The sequence below is a fragment of the Mycteria americana genome, chromosome 5, assembly GCF_035582795.1.
Source record: "Mycteria americana isolate JAX WOST 10 ecotype Jacksonville Zoo and Gardens chromosome 5, USCA_MyAme_1.0, whole genome shotgun sequence".
Taxonomy (NCBI): domain Eukaryota; kingdom Metazoa; phylum Chordata; class Aves; order Ciconiiformes; family Ciconiidae; genus Mycteria; species Mycteria americana.
Window position 1 is genome coordinate 66823510 of NC_134369.1, and position 20952 is coordinate 66844461.

Consider the following 20952-nt stretch of genomic DNA (forward strand, 5'->3'; position numbering starts at 1 on the left):
ACAGCCCACCTGCATCGCTGTCAAGCAGCACAGACTTCTTTCATCAGTGGTACCTCACAGGATTCAGGTTTTATGTCCCTGTGATGGGCAATACCCAAATCCCATGCAGGTTCCTAAATTAAGATTGAAAATGTCTCAACACTGGACTTATATCTGCGTTATACAAGCACTGGGTTTTCCCTGCTCTGTGTGTAAAGACCTCTCTAGTGACAGAGCTTTGCTCAGGCTGTTCAGCTCTGCAGCAAGATCTCAAAATTTATCCTCCCATGAGAAACTCAAGAGCAGAGGGGGCTGAAAATCTCACCTTCAGCCTTCTATTTTGGGGGAGCAGCACAGGGAGAGCCCAGCCCGCAGCTCTCCTCTTACACCCTCGTTGGTACAGATGGTTTGTGTAGAGAAGAGAGAGACTGTAACACTAGAAGAGATGAATGGTAACTACCAAGTTCTTTATCCAGGCTACAGTATTGACCTATATCTGCTTCATAAAGGTGAAAAAACATGGATAGCTGTGTGGGTTGAGCGGGAACATCTTCCTGCTGCCAGCTGGCAAACAGCTTGGGGATTACAGCATGAGGATTAATAGCCTTTGTCATTTGTAAGTGCAGATGCTAACCTTACTCACATGACAGACTGATCTTCTTTGGATTCTGTGCCTGTTTGCTCTTCCAGAAAGATGACCTTGGGCTGCTGTGATAGACAAAATATTTACACGTTCATTTCTTAAGGCCTACAGTGTAGGCTGCAGGAAGACACGAGCTCACTCTGCACTGGGAAAAAAAAAAAAAAAAAAAAGCTGTATGCCTTCAGCAGATCTGGAGCTAAGGAATCATGCAGAGAAACTGGGTTTCAGCTCAGGTCTGATGGCACTGCAGCCCAGCTGTGCTGCTTTCTGGAGTACAGAGTGAGCAAACTCCCAGCTCTACAGCAGCGCAAGCCCACCAAGAGCCTTCCCTCCCCACCAACTTCCCGGCCACCGCTTGGGGTTTTCATTTCTTGCACGACAGCTTGCTAAATCTGCACCAGATTCCAAATAAACACCCAAGCCAGCTATGCTGAATTATCCTGTATGTCTTTCCAAGCTTTAGGATCTGTCAGCTTCTGGCTGCTTTTATCATAGAAGCAGATCAGCTGGGAGCCAGCATCACTGCCTGGGGTATGAGAATGTATTTGCTGGGGTAGTGCACGCTGAAGGGAAAAACCTGCCTTATTCAAAGTGTGAGCTCTTCTACAAACCCTGGCTGCTTTTTTTCCCCTTCAAACCATAGTTACAAACATCACACTTAGTTCATTTTAAATGGAAAGCGGATGCTCCTGCATACTAATTCCTTCAGGCTCTGTTGTCCTTTTACAGAACACAATGCTTACCAAAAAAAAGAAGAAAGCAAATACAGAACAGGTTGTTTCCTCTGTCATTAACTCGGTCCACATTGAGGTGAATGGGTGTCACTACCTTGTAATTATTGAAGTATCACAGCCCAACCTACAAGCTTCAAACTCCACAAGCAGACTAGAGATCAGGGACGCAAGGTCTTGATAATGAGCATCATAACTTTAAGATGACCCCTCCAGGAGTCAGCTCCCCTTGAGCCCGGGGATAATGCGATAGGGAAGGCCATATTCTTTGCTCAGCCTTTCTGTCCACCTTTTGTGCTGAAGGGCAGAAGGCAGCTAAGAAGCAGAGAGATGAAGTGCAGTGATCATACAGATTAAAGATGATGATAAATATGGCAGTGGAAAGAAAGCTCTGCAGGCATGCTAGCTCCAAGGTCATCACCAGCTTCAGCTGAAGAAGAAAATGAACTGCCACCAGAGGAAATGCCTGCTCCTCTGCCAAGCTGCCACCTTAGGCTTTATGCTGGAGCAATGATCAATAGCAACTGGCAGCCTTTGGTTCTGTGCGTCCAAGAACATCTAAAGACATTCATGACTGAAGATCAGTCGACTATGTAAAGCACCAAATAACTTCTCCGGATCTGCAGCTGCTAAAAATATATCCAAGTATTGTCCGTGTGCCCCAGGAGCTACACACCCCACATCACCCTGCAAGGGAAATGCAGACAAGCCAGAGCAACAGGAGCGAGCAGGCCACAGCAGGGTCCAGGTAATTAAAGACACCGGTAAAAAGGAAACCCAAACAAATCAAACCACGTACCAGATCGTCCAGATAAAGCCTTTACAAACGGCACTTCAGTAAGCTATAGCTGTAGCTCAGGGGGCTAAAAGAGGTACTCATTTCTGTGGGCATCAGTTGAAAGTCAGCATTATTACAGGGAATATAAACGTGGTGAGATCATTCTGTTCTGTTGTCGATACACATTAAAAACAAAAAATAAAATAACAGCACAGTGCCTCAGGACAGGAGTGTGCTGGCTGGAGAGAGACCAAGGAAGGAACAGACTGCAGCTAGCTGAACGACGCTGTTCGAGATACAGAGATGTATCCAGAGCACTTGCCCACAATATTCTGGGCTTATGCCAGTGCAGTTAGTTCCTTCCCACACAATGGTTTTGTGGGTTTTCAGGCTTTTTTTTTCCCTCAAGAGAAGAAAATTCAAATAAGCTACAAGGGGATTCCAGACAGCGGTGTCAAAAGGGGATGAATTATCTTAGAAAACATGAGTGCATTAGGAAACCTCCAAGCATTAGGACTTACAAGCACCCAAGCATTCCCAGAACCAGGTCAGCCGTTGCTTTCCCGCTCGCTGAATGTCCCATGACTCTTCTCCCCTCCTGGAGCCCCACAGAAGCAGAGATTGGGCATCAGCATCAGTGTCCACGTAGATGGAGGCCGGCAGAGCACAGTGCCCCAAGTCTACTGACCACCACCAACTGAGAGCCAAGTGCGAGTCAGGATTCCCAAAGAATGGAAATCTTCCTGGAAATTTAGTCTTGCCAGCCACTTCCAAAGGAAACAAGGGGTTAAAGTAGTGACTGAAAGGGCAGTGGTATTTACATAAGAAAGACCATGAGCACAAGTCCAGCCTGTATCACTATTAGCAATGACTAATTCAATCTGTCAATGGGAAGAATTACGGGAGCTCTGGAATACAGAGGAGCTGCTGCAAAGCCTTCATTTCACAGACAGTCGATACTGAAAAGAAAAATAAACCACAAAAGCAACAAAAGTCCCAAAGTACAGCTAGCAAGCATGAGCAAGCCCCAGCACTGTGTTCATCCCAACATTCCTAAATTTCTCCATTGCTTCAGTAGGAATTTAATGAACCCCATAAATGCACCGCTCAAGGCACGGATGTGCCAACAGGTTTAGCAGCAGCTTCCAAAACCCAATGCTCCCCTTGCCTCATCCTTTTTCCCTTGCCTCCCAATTTTTCTGGTAAAACAGCAGGCCAAAATGTTGTTGCAAGGATGCAGCAACCTGCTTCCATCTGAGAGGAAAGTTTTAACATGTGCTGAGATATTAACTTAGAGTAAGCTATTTTCACTTGCGTTCCTCTGACTCCCAATACTCTACACTGAAATTATATATTAAAATTCAATTCCATTAATGCTGTATCTTCAGAAAAGATCTTGATGTGAAAATGGCATGGAAGACCAAAACCAGTTTACTTCATTGCTTTTTAAAATGATCTTTTCCAAGATTTTTTTTTTACTCACACTATTATAAACCTGGGTTATTTCCAGTTCACTGCTGAAACATATTATCAACTTATACTTTTCCCTTAGCTAATCATTAAGCATAAGCAACACTTTGCAGGTTCAAGAAGTTATGAAGAGAATCTCAATAAGTTTATTATACATACACATCCCAGATAATAAAATTACTTATAAACACTTGTATATACATTTTACGCAGTTCGGGAAAAAAGATGCAGAGATTGGAAAACAACTGAAATCAGCAAATGCAGCTTTTGAATTGGGCTGTTTCCTCTACTTTTTTTCCATAAGAAAAGTACATGATAAAAAAACATTTCTATTCTGCCGGTTACCACTCAAATGCTCATTTTCTCTCGCATTGGTAATACAGCAGCATTAACAGTGCAGACCAAAATGTATTTGTTTGCTGAGCTGTAGTTGGGTTAGATCCTGCTTTGTGATACAAAGCCCCAGTAGTGCACAGCAGATATTATGCCAGCTTATCTAGGCAGTGGAGGACAACCCTCCTGCATAGGAAACCCACCAGTCTCACCGGAAAAATGATGCTCAGACAAGTAAGTGATAAGAATATATAAAACCATGGCCTGAGACCTGTTGTCTCACCTATACCAGAAGCCCTTCCATATGCAGATTATTCTGTCTGCCTCATGAGGACAGACAAAGCCTGTGTGTATCACACCACTGCCCTGCAGGCTCTGGCTAGCCTGGATGTGATGCAAACCAGCACCAAGGCTCAATTTTGGTCAAACAGCCAGTGCCCAAATTTGCACTAGTTAGATTTGCACAGCACCGTTGAAGGGAAGGAGATGGTTGTGGTGCAATAGGAGGCAGAATTTGGTGCCTTGAAATATTTCCCATGTCTTGCTATCATCAGCAGGAATGGGGAAATACCAGTCCTCTCCGAGAGAGCGCGGGGAATGGGAGATTGGGCAGCTGATAGCATTTGAAGATCTCAGCACCCTACTGCCTGTGTACCATCACTACACTAGATGATTAACATTCTCTGCTGTGTCGCACGCAGCATTGCAACAGCTACCAACGGCTAAACTTTCAATAGTCAAGTAGCAGACTAAGACACATCCCCTATCCGTCGTCTCCACAACTTCAACTCACAGAGACAGGAAAAAAGATTAAAATGGAAAATGACAATATAGTCTGAAAAGTAACTACATAAAAGTGTCATCAACTCATCCAGCAAGCCTGCTCCTTGCATTGTTTTCAGTTAGAGGCAGGAAGTGTCATGCTTTTCTCTGGTGTTAGTTCAGCAGAGCCAGCAGCCCCTCTAGGGAGGTCCCCCAGATCCTATTCCTTGCCTGCAGGAGAGCTCACCCCAAAGACGAGGTGACATGGTCTGGCATCCTCTACTGCTCAGCATGCCAAAAACAGTCCCCTTTCAGATCCCGAAAAGATATGACAGGATAGCACATTTGAAGAAGAGCCCTCAGCAAACTGGGTTGTGCTTAACTGAATTGCAGAGAAATCACGGATCTAAAGCCTTCCTACGTAATGCTCACGGAATGCTTTTCTGAATGAACCTCACTTTTAAAAAATGAAGTAACACATGGGCAAAACAATGATGCAGAAAAGAGTGATTCAGGCACAAAGGTGGATGTGCAGCTTGTTCTGGTCTTTTTTGGTATTCATGATGACAGAAGCCATGAACTTCAAGTAAGCATCTAAACATGCATTGTATAATTGAAATATAAAACTGATGCTACTTATCTCTCATGTAAGCCTATGGCAATGCAGGCTAACAAGTGCACAGGATGCCTAATTAAAAATACTGGTAGTGTTTAGTCCTAATATCAATTGTTAGTACAGGAGAACAGTAGTAATGTCTAGGCACTTAAAAGTTGACAGGGAATTCAAGAGTGCTTTCCCATGCTGCCTGAAAAATATATCATCCAGTCTACAGTGGTATCAAATGCTTATTTCTAGTACGTAGAAACACAATAATAAAAGAGAGGGAATGTGATCTGCATGCAGGTTAGCCTATCTGTGAGCTATCTGTGTGTCAAGAATATTTGCAAACTTCATTAATATAAATAAAGGGAGGGAGAGAAGAGAGAGTTTCCCCAGAAGAAAACGGCATCGAAGTCAGTCTGTGATGATTAAGCCTATGACAAAATGAGCGAGACAATGACCAAGGAGAGGATTTTGTAGGTTTTCCCATTGCTTTTCCCTAGGGTTAATTATTTGGATATAGAAAATGCAGGACAACCTGGAAAAGCAAGAACTGAACTTGCTTCCCAGGCCTTGCCACCTTTAATCCCCATGACTGCTGACACTGAAAAGTCAGGTTAAAGTGTACGTGACCTGTCAGAGCACGGTGCTTGCCATGGGATAGCTGTTTTCTGCTGACTAAGAACAAGGGAAGACAGCCCTTTATTCCCAGGACCCGCAGGCTGTCCTGGTAACTACTAGGACTCCAGTAGCGTGTGCCACCTGCAGACCTGCGTTCCCTTTGACTCCTTCATTTCCTGCCAATGACTTTGTTCTTCCTCTCCGCTGCTGTTCTGACCCATAGAAATCCAGCCAATCATCTCTTTGCGCTTCATGCTGCGTCTGTTGTATATGGAGATCATTAGTGTGACATCAGAGAGCTGGAAGAGAGCAACCTGGAAGATGAAAGTTTCCTTGTAGACAGGGTTGGGCTGTCCTCGACGGATGGAGGTCTTGCAGCGAGACATCTCCTGGCCCACAGAGTTGAGCAGGCAGAGCTTTCCATAGGTGTCTAGGACAAAGAAGAGGAAATAAAGTTTGGCACGGGTGACAGATTAAATGAAAGCCCCAAGCAGTCAAAAAACACCCAAAACCTCCAAGCAGAGCAGCTTTGTCTGCAGTGAGTAACAGATGAGGGCTAGACTGCTCTCCTTAGTAAAATCCATGGAATGAGGAGAAGCAGGTGAAAGCACCTCTTGAATTTCCTTATATCCAGCTGGGGAGAAAAAGGAAGGAAACTGATGCATGTTTCAGCCCTACTCTCTTGGAAAGAGCAGGAAATCTGGTTCCCAAGCCCAGCAAACCTGTCTAAGATTAACCAAAACTATGAGCATCTCTATGGATTCTCCACATCAAATGGTGTGCCTCCACCTTCCCTTCTTCTCCCTCACAATCAAGTTTCGTTGGGGCTGTCTTACCAGGGCTTCCCTTGGCTGCACTTGCCTCTCTACCACTCTCCTTTGGAAGAATGCCTCTATGACCTATTATTTGAGATAGCAAACAAAAAGGGTCCTGAAAAAGAGGGAGAGGAAACCTGTATACACAGTGAAATGATTTGATCTCACATGATGAGATCAAGACCTGTTCCAAATTCTCATCTTACTTTTTTGGTGGACTCAAGGTCAATTTTATTCAGTATTTAAGTCAATACAAGGAGTAAAAATGCTTAGTAGATACAGGGAAGGGATGGTCCAAGTCAGTGTTCCCGTAAATCCACCCTTAAAACTCTTGCTGCCTCCTGTATTAATTAGTTCACCTCTGTTATGTGGTTGCTAATACTGTGGTCTCAGGCAGAACTCTGTGGTCCCAATGCTCCACAGACCCAGCTCAGCATAAGTTTTCACCTCTCTCTGCACGTGACGGTAACAGATCACTTGGTTAGAAAAGTCCCCACCTAACCCCTTCGTAATCTGTGCCTGGGTTTCTGCAAGTGAGTATTATTTCAGAGTGTGCTGAAGATAGGAAATAAATAACAAGCCTCCGTCTCTTGTCTACAGCATGTCTATCCTCTTCTGTTCCCATCTGATGTGCTATTTTACGCACTTATCTACTGAGCAACACAAGGTGTGAAATTACACTTCAGGTGTGAAAACACTTCTGTGTCTCCAAAGCAGGGCTCTCTGCTCCTCTCAAACTGTTCCACCGAAAAAGCTGTCAGGAGACTGACAATCGAGGAGCAAATTGTGAGCCTGCACAGCTGTACAGCTATCAAGTTACTGCGGGGAAAGTTCAGCCCAATCATTAGCTGGGGGTGCCAGCTTGGCTCCCAGCGTAACACTGGAGATGAATTAGATCTTGCCAACAAAGACCTACTCGTTAGACAGAAAAGCAGAGCTCTGACATGAAATAGTTTCCTGATTGTATCTGGGCAGGAAAGAACCGTTTTATCAAGAGGCGGACTAATTCCCATAGTAATATTCAGTGTTGGTGGTGCTGAGGGACTGAAATCTGTAACAACTTCAGACCCATCAGAAACACAAAGTGCAAGAGAGGACTCTCTCTATTAGCTCAACTCAATGTGAAACCACGCAAGATAACTACCAGACACTATCTCTTGCAGTACTTGTAGAGATGTCACTTTGCTTTGCACTGACAAACATGAACTGAAGCATTCCTCATGTGGAAGTCCCAGTTGCTAGTCTGAGGCTACAGGGAACTCCCTGGAAATAAAAATAAGTGTGGGGTAGAGGTTTTATGGATTTTTTTAATGTATTCACCCTCTTTTTTGTGAGGAAGGGATTTCAAAATAGTGAAAAATCTCCGCCAGGCTGATTTTTAAATACAAACAAGCAGCTAATTAGTACAATTCCCTGTTCGAATTTTAAAATTTTTCTTTCTTTCGAATTGAAAGCTTACATTTTCCACATCATTTCACTGCATTTTCCAAACCAATCCATCTACAGGCTCGTTTCTGCTGACGCACAAGAGAGGTGAGTGCTGAGACCCAGGAATTAATGGAGATGAGACCCTCTCTATTTGCTCCTGCCCCAATATCTCCATTATTCTCTAGATATGCCCCTGGTGTCATATTGCTTTCCCCACTACCTTCTGATAACTGCTTTGCTGAGGGCATTTGATTGGGATCACAGTAGGGGCTGGGAACGGTCAGCAAGGGTGGAGCTGGGGCATGGAGCAGCACTGGAAAGGTCCTGCCCCTGGACCCCTTGGCAGCTCCGGAGAGGGTTTCCCCAGCTGTGCTGGGGCAGGGGATGGGCCAAGTAGAGAAGCAGTATGCAGCCAGGGACTGCTACAAACACCCTCACTGCTGTCCAACCTGAGCATGGCGCTGTGCAACATAACTAACAGCAAATGAAGTACTTTTTTAGCTTATCTTCCTATGCTACTTCAAGGAAAGGTCACCTATACATGCCTGTACCTGTTTTTCTGAGATGATGGGGAGAGGACTGAGGTCTAGATTTTCCTCTCAGTAAACCTTGCTGTCATCCTTCCTTCTGACTGCTACCAATATTGGCAGCTCAGGTAGGATTCATCACACCTAACCACAGGTACATATGTTTAAGCAGTCCCCTACAGAGACAACCAAGTTATAGTCAATACCATCAAAGCAGCATATGGCATAATTCAGTAAAGATCTAGTAGACAATGCTACCATTACAGGTGACTTAGGTTTTAACACTAAAGCAAGTGCCACAGCTAAAACACCTTATAAGATGTTGTTTCAGGATGTCCCAGTTAATTTTCCAAGCAATGAACGGATGAGTTTCTTGCAGTCATAAACTCTAGGATGTCACACCCCTGACTGAGGCCTCAGCTTTTGCAAGTGAGGAGTAATATAGCTGGCTTTAAAGAAAACTGAGCATCGTACAACCAGTGACTTAAACCTAGCAGAGATCAACATCAGAAAATTAGGCTTTTTCTTTAATACGCATCAGATCATCTGCTACGTAATTCTGCACCAAGGCCCTGTCTATACAGTACCAAGGTCGGTGGGGATTCTGCAGATATCATCTGAATGGGACAAGAACACGATTACGCTCAGGGCAGAGCTAATACCAGGAGCCCTATTCATTCCCATGTAAACACAGGCAAAAAAACAGTGCAAGTGACAACTAAATCAGGCCGCTAATTCTCCTCAAATTTATTCCACTCGGTGTATTTTACCAGCCAAAAGAATCAAGCTTGCCTGAACAGAAATAAAAGAGTAGGTGTGGATAATATATTTAGCATCTGAAATTTGCTTTGCAGAGCGGGTACGTATGAGGCTGAGCTGTTATTCTGCTTCACTAACTACATTTTAAGATTGTGGTTTGCCCTTACTGCATTGTGCTCCTTGCAGCATCTTTTTAGGTGTCTCAGCAGGAAACACTACCTAGTTCTCCTTGTGGTCCACTCTGGTCCTCTAAGATGGAAAGCTCTCCCCTTCAGTTGGCTCTGCCTAAGAAAATCCATCCCTGGATACACGGTGAAATTAGTGGAACTACAGCAAGGATGAACCTGAAAATTTACTGAGGAATGTATGCGTGAGAGCATCTATTCATTATGAAGGCAAACATTTTCCATCTAATTACATGCTCAGATTCAGTAATGGCCTCATTACTGTGGTATCTCAGCACTTTACACTCTTCAGTGTATTTACTTTCATGCCACCTCTGTCAAGCACAAAAGGAGAAGAGAGATTAAGGCTTAAATTCTTTAAAATGCCTAAGTGCTCACCTTCTGTTTAGGCACCTATCTCACTGACATGAAGAAGAGCAAGACCTCTTAATATCTGTGAGCGTCTGAGACTGCAGCTTGCCCACAGTTACACAAAAGTCTGTGAAGAAGCAGGAACAAAGTCTAATTTTGCAGAGACCAATTTTAGCACCACATCCACCAGGCTCTCCTTTCCATATAGGCTTTGGAACAGTTCTTGCTACACATCATTTTTACTCTAAACTCATCTTTCATGTCTGGTATGAGTGGACTGAACAATGTTCACGTATACATAAAATAACAACACCTCTGCATTTAATACCAGAGTGAAAAGCACTAAATCAAGGAATGCTGCAAGAAGCCAGACACATTTTGGGCTGGTGCTGCATAATCTTACTCCAGAGGTTTGGCCAAACATCTCCTCATGCAGACTGCTCTGTCACCATCAACACCACCCCAACCATAAAACACCTCTTGAGAGCTCATCTGCAAAGGCAATCAGTTTATCTGCAATTCTTCTAATGACCCATTTCTGTCATCATCCTTCTAAGGGAACTAACTGATAATGACAACTCAGGGGAATAATCAACTATAATTTATACGTTCCCATTTTTGGAGCAGGGACCATAGCGTGCATTCTGCTTTCATTTACCCTAAGCTCTGTCATTATTAATAAAGCTGACCTGTGAACAAAAACACTGCAATACAAAAGTGTCCAACCCCCTACTTGAATTTATATTTAGAAAGGAAATAAACAACCAAAGACTCCTGACCCCTCAGGTCTGTGGACTGCAGGGTACAACACAGTGCTGTATGGACTTTCCCACCCGTGCTCCAGGCAAGCTAGCTCATTTCCAAAAGCAGAACCATGTCAGCATGCCACAATCCAGACTAATAACACCCTCAGTAAAATAAAGCCTTGGGCCTAGAGCTTAATTTCACCCAGCTGGCATGCCCACACTCCTAGCCTACATAATAAAGGGCAGCATTGCCTGGCAAAGCAGCCCCAGAGCTCAACTCTGTGCTACTCTGTACAGCGCAGCTCAATGCGAGGTCTCAGTTTGAGACCCAAAAGACCATTGCTTCTTAAGTGCATGGTCTTACCTCCCCGTTAAACTGGCAGTGGGGCAGATACAGTCCGACTCTGTCTCACTGCAGCTGGACCGGGAAAAGACGCAAGCTTTTGTTCCCAAACCCACACCGTGAAAGTCTGGATTAGGCCAGAGGCAGCTTGTGGTCTACTCTATATACCATACAAGACCTGAGAGCTGCCTACTATGTCTCTGAGGAGCCAACTTTCCTTCCCTTATTCCACCAAGTCTCTGCTGCTCAGGTCCCCTCTCCTTTGGCTGGCAGCTCTCATGCAAGGGAGAGGCTGGGATCTGGCAACCTTCATGATGTTTGAGTCATCAGAGAACAGACCAGCAGCGCTTTTAATTTAAAATGCAGCAGAAAGGAGGGCACTGCTCCCTGGAAGCACTATTTGGCCTGAGGGGAGGGAGTTGCCAGCATCAATGACTTGTTTCGTGCAAGGAGATGGGCTGCGGAGGGGTAGGAGACTCCCAGGTGGCTCTGAGTCCATCCATGATGCTCCCTGGAAGCAATGCCCTGGTCTCTCAGGAAGGCAGGCTGCTTCCAGAGAGCCTCTGAGCTCAGTTCCTTCGTCATCCTCCTCTGCTGCCACAATGCCCCACTCCATTTTATGGTGCCAGCCCTCACCTGGGACACGTGTTGGGCTGTGGAGCCAGCTTACCACCGCCCTGCACTCTCCAGCCCTGAGGAGGTGCAGCTTTAATCCAGGCTTATGCAGGAAAGCGTAACACAGACACCTCTCCAGATGCACAAGGTGACTCTCCTCTAATAAGGACATTTCAACACTTCCCACAACATAGAGTGGGCTTATGCATTGCTGATGTCTCAGAGAGGGAGTGGGAACTTTAACTGAGAGCATATGAATGGAAGCATGAACATACAGCTTCTCAGCAATGGCAACGGTAGCGGCATGATGTAAGGATGCTTAAGCCTGGCTTTTTTCACCTCCAGCAGCGGTGCCGACAGGTATGGCTTTATTATACAGCCTGTCATCAGATCTCCTGCAAACACTGCTCTGTAGAGTCACTGCAGATTTGCACTAAACATTCAGCTCCAACTGATATTTGGAATTAGGGGAGTTCTACCCTAGAAGCAATGGCTTTGTCTTCTGCTTGTTTTGGGGTGGGGGGGTGGGGAACAACTATTTTTTTTCTTGTTCACAGCTATGGGAGTGGGAGAGGCATCACCATACATTCCACTTCAAATGCACTCCTTTGATTCAGAAATATCTTCATTTTATATGCAGCAAGTGTAACATGGTTTATACTTTTCATAGACTTTTTGAAATATAAAACTATTGAAAAGTCGGTGACACCGCCGGTCACAAGCAGTGTTCCCCCGGGCTCAGCACTGGGGCCAGTTCTGTTTAATATCTTTATCAATGATCTGGACGAAGGGAGCGAGTGCACCCTCAGTAAGTTTGCAGATGACACCAAGTTGTGTGGGAGTGTTGATCTGCTTGAGGGTAGGAAGGCTCTGCAGAGGGACCTGGACAGACTGGATCGATGGGCCGAGGTCAATTGTGTGGGGTTCAGCAAGGCTAAGTACTGGGTCCTGCACTTGGGTCACAACAACCCCATGTAACGCTACAGGCTTGGGGAAGAGTGGCTGGAGAGCTGCCCAGTGGAAAAGGACCTGGGAGTGTTGGCTGACAGCCGCCTGAATATGAGCCAGCAGTGTGCCCAGGTGGCCAAGAAGGCCCATAGCATCCTGGCTTGTATCAAAAATAGCGTGGCCAGCAGGACTAGGGGAGTGATTGTCCCCCTGTACTCGGCACTGGTGAGGCCGCACCTCGAATACTGTGTTCAGTTTTGGGCCCCTTGCTACAAGAGAGACATTGAGGGGCTGAAGCGTGTCCAGAGAAGGGCAACGAAGCTGGGGAAGGGTCTAGAGCAGAAGTCTTATGAGGAGTGGCTGAGGGAGCTGGGGTTGTTTAGTCTGGAGAAAAGGAGGCTGAGGGGAGACCTTATCGCTCTCTATAACTACCTGAAAGGAGGTTGTAGCAAGGTGGGGGGTGGTCTCTTCTCCCAGGTAACAAGTGATAGGATGAGAGGAAATGGCCTCAAGTTGCGCCAGGGGAGGTTTAGGTTGGATATTAGGAAATTTTACTTCACAGAAAGGGTTATCAAGCATTGGAACAGGCTGCCCAGGGAAGTGGTTGAGTCACCATCCCTGGAGGTATTTAAAAGACATTTGGATGAGGTGCTTAGGGACATGGTATAGTCGTGGTCGTGGTAGTGTTAGGTTTACAGTTGGAACCGATGATCTTAAAGGTCTTTTCCAACCTATACGATTCTGTGATCCTGTGAAAAAATTACTAGATAACTGCACACTATCACTGGATGTCTAATTATCATGGAACATCCCCCACAAAAATCTCACAATCGCTCCTTAAAAGTCCATGATTTTGTGACTCACTTTTCTGAGCCTTATCAGTTCCAGGTCTCACATGTGGTCTCACACCCAACAGTACCCAATACCGCATGCCTTAGTAAGTCTACAAAAATATGGCAAATATGGCATATATTGATTGTCTCCCAACACTCTCTCAGTCTCCAGCGATTTGTGACTCAAAAAATTCCTCAGTCAGAGGCAGTGTCTTCATATTTAACAGTCCTCAGTGGATCTTGCTTTGTGAACTTGCCCTGTGCTGTACCAAACTCAAGTAGACTTCTAGCATCCATGACGTTCTCCAGTAAGGAACTCAATAGCATAAGTGAAGAGCTGTCTCCTCTTCAGGACCCGCTACCTCCTCGCTTCATTTTATGATCCTTTGGTTTTGTATCAGGGGAGACAATGAATAACCGTTGCAAATTCACTTTCTCAACGACAGTTATGATTTCATAGACCTCCGTGAAATCTTCCCCCATCTCTCTTTGTCGTAGCATCGTAGGAGGCTATTCAGCTGCAGCTCACGGGAAGCTGTTCCCATACCCCTGATTGTGTCCATCACTCCTCACCACATCTTTCCAGTTCTGCTATATTCTGTTTGAATGGAGGCAGCCAGAACTGTACATGATATTCATTAGACTGCTAACTGTGTATTCACAGTCCAATACCAATTTTTCATTTTGTCCCCTGTATATTCCTAACCTTTGATGTGCTTTTTCACTACCGCTGCTGATCCTTGAGTGGACATTTTCCTGGAGCTATTTACTATCAGCCTAATATTTCACTCCCAAGTGGCTCTGAGTCTATCCAGATTAAGTTTGAATTCCATCCCTGCCCCCATGCGATACCTTACATTCATCCACACTTCATCTTCCACCGCACTGCCCAGCTGCTCATTACTAGGCATCCTTCTGGGGCTCCCTGCAGCTGGCCTCTTCTTTACTACCCTGAACAAAACTTGCTCAGCTGATCTTATTGTAAGTTTATTCAAGCTATATTCAAGGATGGGCAATGAAAAGACGCAGAAGGAGAGGTGGTCTTGTATAAGCTTACTGTGGCCGACTGGCAAGTACTCAGCAGGAAGTAGCTGCCCAGCACCTTTAATGCTCTGTTAACCAAGCTCTCCAGACTGAATCTGCCCCAGTTGCCCTGGTACAGAACCCCCTTTTACTACTGATGAGATGGGAGCATGAATTACAAAGGTTTAGGAGCTCAAGCAAGCTTTCTGTTCAATGCCAGATATGCATGTTAAAAGTTAATTTTTTTATTCAGCTTCCTGGTCTGAGTGGGAGCAATTAAAGAAATTAACCTGTGCCTTAGTTCTCCAGGAATGAAACGGGGATCTGTTCCCTCACAAACAAGTTGATAAAATAAAATCCACTAATGGCTTTCAAGCACTCTGATACCAGAGAAACAAATACCGTGTAAGGATCCTAATTCTTCTATGGGACCATCTTCCATACTTCTTGGCATTGTTATCTGTGTCTCAGGTAGATGTTTGTTTTCAGACTAGTCTTTACTTTAAGAATTTCTCCTGTTCCCAGTAGAAACCCTGATAGCTTGTTCTCTCCCTCCTGTCTTTTCCAGCGCTAATGCTATTGTATTTGTTTAATGGGGTTAATATGCTGCTGGTATAATAATGATCATGTACGGATGTAATTATTATGTGTGATTAATTCTGCAGCTGCTGAAAAGCTTGGAGGACTTTTCTTAGGCAAGGGAATATCTTTACAATAGTCCTTCTCAAATTGCATTACACACAGACGTAAACCCCAAAAGAAACACAGAAGAGGAAAGAACGAAGGCTGGATTAGAGGAGAGCGCGCTGCACCCAGCAGAGCAGCTGATGAAGGTTAAACATCATGTGGGCAGAGACCATCTCTCTGTTGCGTGTTCATACACCGACTAGCACAAATGATTCCTGGTCCATCACTACAATCCCAAGGTACTACTACCATGCACATAGTATGTAACTAGTTATAAATTTTTAAAGATGTGTCTGCCAGTGGTGTAGGCTTCTCTTGTTACTTTTTTTATAGTAAACATCCTTTAAAAGAACACACCGGGTTTTGTTCTAAGAAGATACAATGCCACAGACCAAAATATGAACCCCTACAAAATGCTAGCACAGGTTAATGATTTTTATAAGAACCAAAGAGAAAGAGGTGTACAGCACACAAACCATTAGCACTAAAATAACTAGGGTGTCCACATCTGACAAAACCGTAGATGTTTTTCTGCATGAGGCTTTTTGGCACACACTGATAATTTACAGTCCGATGCTGCAGCCCTACTCTTGAGTGCTCTTAAGTGCTTGGAGTGATAATGGATCTATTTGCGTGATCAGGGACTGTAGACTCAGGCCTATAACTCAGCATGTTCCCCAGAAAAACAACTGGACACTTATCCTTGGCCAAAATATCCTTAAATCCCACGTATGTGACCTGAAGACACTGCCTGCAAGATTTAAGTCTCTGTATGCTGTCCAGCTGTTTCCTAACCCAGTTATTACCCATGTAAGCACCCATGACTTTGATATTTACCTGACTCAATTTAACCCTCTGCATCCCATTTAAAGGTTTAATGAAGGAGAAGATGTGCCCAGGAAAAACTGAGACATGCACAATCTTCCTTGCCTTCTCCAGAAAACCATCTGTTTAGCCTCTGCAGTCTTTAACACCTAAAATCACCAATGCCCCAGTCCAGTTCCTTCTTCTACACACAGTGAAATCTCTGTGCAAAGATGCTGAGGAGGGAGCACGCACGCTGCAGGAGATGCTGAGCTCACCTGTGCAGGAACCCCGGCGGCAGAGAAGAGGCTCAAGGTGGGCAAAAAGCACAGCTGGAGAATTTGCTATCGTGCAAGACTCTCCTGTCATTCCCCCTAGCTGCAGCTATCAGCAGCAGCCAATACTAAAGACACCGGGCTGCAACAAGACCACATATGGGTACTGTATAGGCTGTGTGCATGCAGGGCTGGGGGGAATGGAGGTGGATTCTGCCCATAGACTTCTCTCAGTCTTACCATAAATGGCTGCCCTGAATAGCAGTTTGGGCTTGGTATTTAAGTGTCCCGAAGCGCTATTATGTCTGAAATCCCCATGATACTTTAAAGAAATAAATCACTCCCTCTGAGTCTCAAACAACAGAACTGCAGATAGGGCATATTTGAGAAAACACAAGGGCTATTTGCTCACCCTCCAGAAAGGGAGGTAGCAGTTTTAGTTTTCACCTAGTGAAGGACTTATCGAGCATCTCATTCAGCCAGCAGCATGTTTCAGACAGTAACGATCGGACCTCACAGCACTCCCTTTGCAGTGCCTGCAGGAGTTATCCTGAATTGCTACTCCAGCATCTGAAACAAGTGCTGGTTTTCTTCTTTCTTTTTAACTTCTTTCAATTTCTGCTTCACTGGGTCTTCCTTTTCTCACCACAGTACTGGGAACTTTATAGGCGCAGAAGAACAATGCAGAATGTCAAAGAAACAATGTGACTTGGAAGAAAAGAAGCAGATTGTGACAGGTTCGGAATTTGCCTGTAATAATTCATTTTCACCTAATAACTAATAACTGTTTCACCTAATAACTGATCTTACACTGAGAGATACTGGTCTGACAATGCTAAAGTTGATCTGGATACAGAAAGGATGCGAAGAAACAACTCAAGATAGCCTTAACAGCAAAGATGGAAGAACTTCCTAATACAAGACTAGCTAGGGCTACACAGACCGGGGTCATGTGTTTTACTATTGCATAGACTTGCCCTTAATTCTTGAGGGACCGAATGATGACACAGATTATTTCTGTAATATACTCAAGTACAGTTTAGTGGAAACTTAAGTTTTCACGTCCATATACTGAAATACTACATAAATATTTTGCTAGCTCTGGGCCAAAGACCACAGCATCTTGCAAAAGCAATCTTCGCATTTTGCAAGCTGGAGATACTATGTCAAATCCAGTGAATGCAAGGAACTGTCAAAGGTTATTACCTTTGACAGGCAGGCAACCACATCACAAAAAGCAAACGCACCAACAAACAAAAAAATGTTATTTCACATTGCCACTAGCTGCTGGTTTCAGACAGGAGGCAAAAGGACAATACAAGATGAATACAGCACTACCATTCAACCCCTGAATGAGGCACACCAGCAGCAAAGGAGATAACACCATGCACTATGGCTGCGTGACCCCATCTATATTGTGGGCATTAGCACTGTCCATCCACTATCCATCTCAAGGACTAACTACAGCTCAGGGACTAACTAAACCTACTGTAAGGCAACTTCCATTTTTTCCTTTAGGTATCAGAGGAAGGGAATTCAACTATTGTGACCCAGAAGAACAATCTTCAAATCTTCTTTCTGCAGAAGATTTTTTTGTGTGGCAACGGAGAATTCACAGCAGCAGGATCCCCAAAGGGCCCAAAGCACCAGGTCACCTAGTGCTCAGCAGCACAGCAAGGGGACCAAACAAAGTATAGCCCTGGGAAACACTTAATGGCACTAGGCAGGGCCTCTGTAGGTCACATGGTAACATATAATCACTTGAAAAGCACTTCTTTCTTTTTATGGATCTGCTGAGAATTACTCTGTGCTTTGGGTATAATAGCAGTGTTGCCATAATCAGATGCTGTAAAGGTATATGCAATAAACGAGACATTCAGGTGTTACTGTCCCGTCAGCTGTGTCTTCATATGATTGCCTCCAATTACACTGTAAAATTTACCAGCACACGTATTTGAAATAATGCTTTTAATTTTCAATCAGATACTCTGCAAGGAAACCCAGCTCAGAAATGACATAATTGAATATCTTAAGGAAGAAAATAAAAAGCAAATTTTGACTCAATGGTGTTATTTAATAGCAGTGAAAGTACTTACCAGGTGGCCTATTAATTGCGAGGTTTCGGAAATGACTGCCTTTGATCATCTCCACTGACAGCCTCCCCGTAGTGGCATTGTACGACAATCCCACGAGCAGCTCTGGCACCCCTCCATGCGACAGGGACTGTGTTGAAGAAGCGCTATCACTGTGAGAGATTGCTGACAGACTAAGCTGAGAGTCTGCACTCTGCAGGGAAAGAGCACTGAAAGTCTCATCAGGACATTCACCACCACCCTCCCCTTAATTTATATCTTGTAGCCTTGTTTATTAAGATCTCTCTTAAGAAATGACAATGACTAAGAATGAATTATTATGGGGCACCAGAAGAATCAGAACATCACTTTTATAAAAACACATCTCTGAACTTGCTCTTTAAGGATGAGGAACTCTGCGTAATGTGTTATCACTAGTGTAAATCAAAGCCTCTGAGATAAGCATACATCCTACTACATCAAATGCACAGTAAATCTCCTTGACAATGACTTTTGGATGGAATGCATTTTGCAGTTTGGGTTTTTTTTTTTGTCATGTACTGTGTATTTTCTGACTTTCTCTCCTTGCTACCATGATGCTCTCTCTACCCCCTTCTTCACCCGGAGTATGATGTTTTATTCATTTTGTGTGCACAACCTCTCACTGAGCTTTTTGTAGACAATGACTCATGACAGAGCTCATCTACACAAATTGATTGGCATAGCCAGAGCTGGGTACAACTGTGATGTGCATGGAAGACTGTGAAGCAGCACAGCCAGTTCCTGCTCACATGACCCACCTCTCCACTCCCATCTGTCATGAAAAGGAACATTACTAAGCATTTCTGGTAACATGGAAACTGCACAACGCAGAGATCCACAAGCTAGTAGTTAGTGCCAAATGAGGTAGCTCTCGTACTGGCAGTAGTACAGGTCCACCAACGTAACGGTGCACAAGAACTACTGTCCTTTTTGAAATTAAGATGTAATTACCCTTGGTGGTTCCAGGACCAACCTGTTATTTCTGCGTGGCACAGCATTTGAACGGCTTGTGTAGATGTAGTACATCTACATGATTTTGTGTAAGCTTGCTAGCTGAGCCGTTGTTAATAAGGCATAGCTTTGTGTAGAGAAGACATGCCCTGTGCTTCCCCTAACTGATAACCTTTTAAGTGACAGTAGGACAGATCCACCAGTTGCATCCTAACAGCCCTGAATGAAAGATATCAGGTACAGCTGGTCCCCATTCACCAGATGAACAATTTTACAGACTTCATATTTCTTTCATCAAACTTACGCTCAAATTACTCCTTGGCTCCAAGACCAATGTCACCTTCACTTCCCCTTCCTGGCTGATGTTGCTCAGGTAGAACAACTGCTCTCCCATCATCTTCTCTCCAATCATCTTGTGCACCGCATAGAGGCGGAAACGAATGGCATGGCTGCTTAACTCCTCTGGCTCCAGCTTACTGAAGGTAATTTTATTCTTGAACATGGGGATGGGTCCTCTCTGAACACTTGTCTTACCCCTCTGTTTCTTGCTAGGCATCAGGACTGTGTGCACTTGCCAGGTGTTCACACCACTGCGGTCTTTGTCTGGGATATCCCTGGCCTCCAAGATAGTAACTACTAGCTTTTGACTTGAGGCTTTATAGTTGAAGATGACATCTAGATCACCACATTTACAGATGGGCTCATGAGCACCATGATGACCTGGTACACTGTTCACTTCATCATGTTCCTGCAAAGAGAAGGAAGAAGTAAAACCTCCATTGGAGTTCAACTGCCTCTGTGATCCCAACTCTATTTAAAAAAACTTACTCTCCTCATTTGTGCTTGCAAGTGAAGGCAGCTGCTCTGCAAAATAAAGATCCCACTGTTTCTTGAAAAGCCAGTGCTAGTTAATTGCCTGATTTTGCGTACTATTCCCCATACAATCTAGTAAGCAGCAGCACTTGTTGAAACATTTCCAACAAAAAGTTTCACCAGTATTTAAGCATTTTGCAGGAGACTGTTAATTTGCAAAAATTCTACATAGGGAAAAACTAAACAAAGGGGTTTTTTTTATTTCATTCATGTCAGTTTTGAGGCATTAATAAAACTTTTTGGTTTAATTTGATTAAAAAAACAACTCTAACCTATTACTTTGAATACACGCTGGAATTTTTTCAAAATGGATTTTTTTTACATTACTGAAATCAAACAATTCAGTCAAACCTGCTGACTTTTTTGATATTTTGATCTGTTGGAAATTAAAAAAAGTAAGTGCAGTGTTCAATTTGATGGGAGGGGAAATCACCATGTCAGAATTTCTTGCAGAAGAGAAATTCCATTTCTAGATGTTACCCTATAATTCAATACTTTTCCTACAGCTAAAGCAATGATAATCAAGAAAAACAGTCTGATTAAATACATATTGATTCTTTATTCCCCTTTTAAATCTCCCAAGAGAAGCATCTATTCCTTCTGTTCAGTTTGGATACTAATACATTCAGAATAAAAATTCAAAATAAACAATCAAAACATGTGCAGACCAATTCACACACCATCTTTTACCTACTTTTAAAACAAAAATCATCTTGATAAAACAAGATAAAAAACCATGGATGCTCACCTTACCTTT

The 20952-nt window shown here is 44.0% G+C and overlaps 1 protein-coding gene across 1 annotated transcript in view; it reads right to left on the bottom strand.

Moving 5' to 3' along the window:
• Window positions 1–3513: 3513 nt before the first annotated feature.
• The window catches only part of SYT16 (synaptotagmin 16), a 43725-nt gene continuing 26286 nt past the window's right edge, over window positions 3514–20952 (bottom strand). The window contains exons 5-7 of the mRNA XM_075503791.1: window positions 19627–20070; window positions 18354–18543; window positions 3514–6348 (exon numbers count right to left, since the gene is read on the bottom strand). Coding sequence (XP_075359906.1) covers window positions 6035–6348; window positions 18354–18543; window positions 19627–20070 — 948 coding nt within the window. The 3' untranslated portion in view covers window positions 3514–6034. The remainder of the gene's footprint in view (window positions 6349–18353; window positions 18544–19626; window positions 20071–20952) is intronic.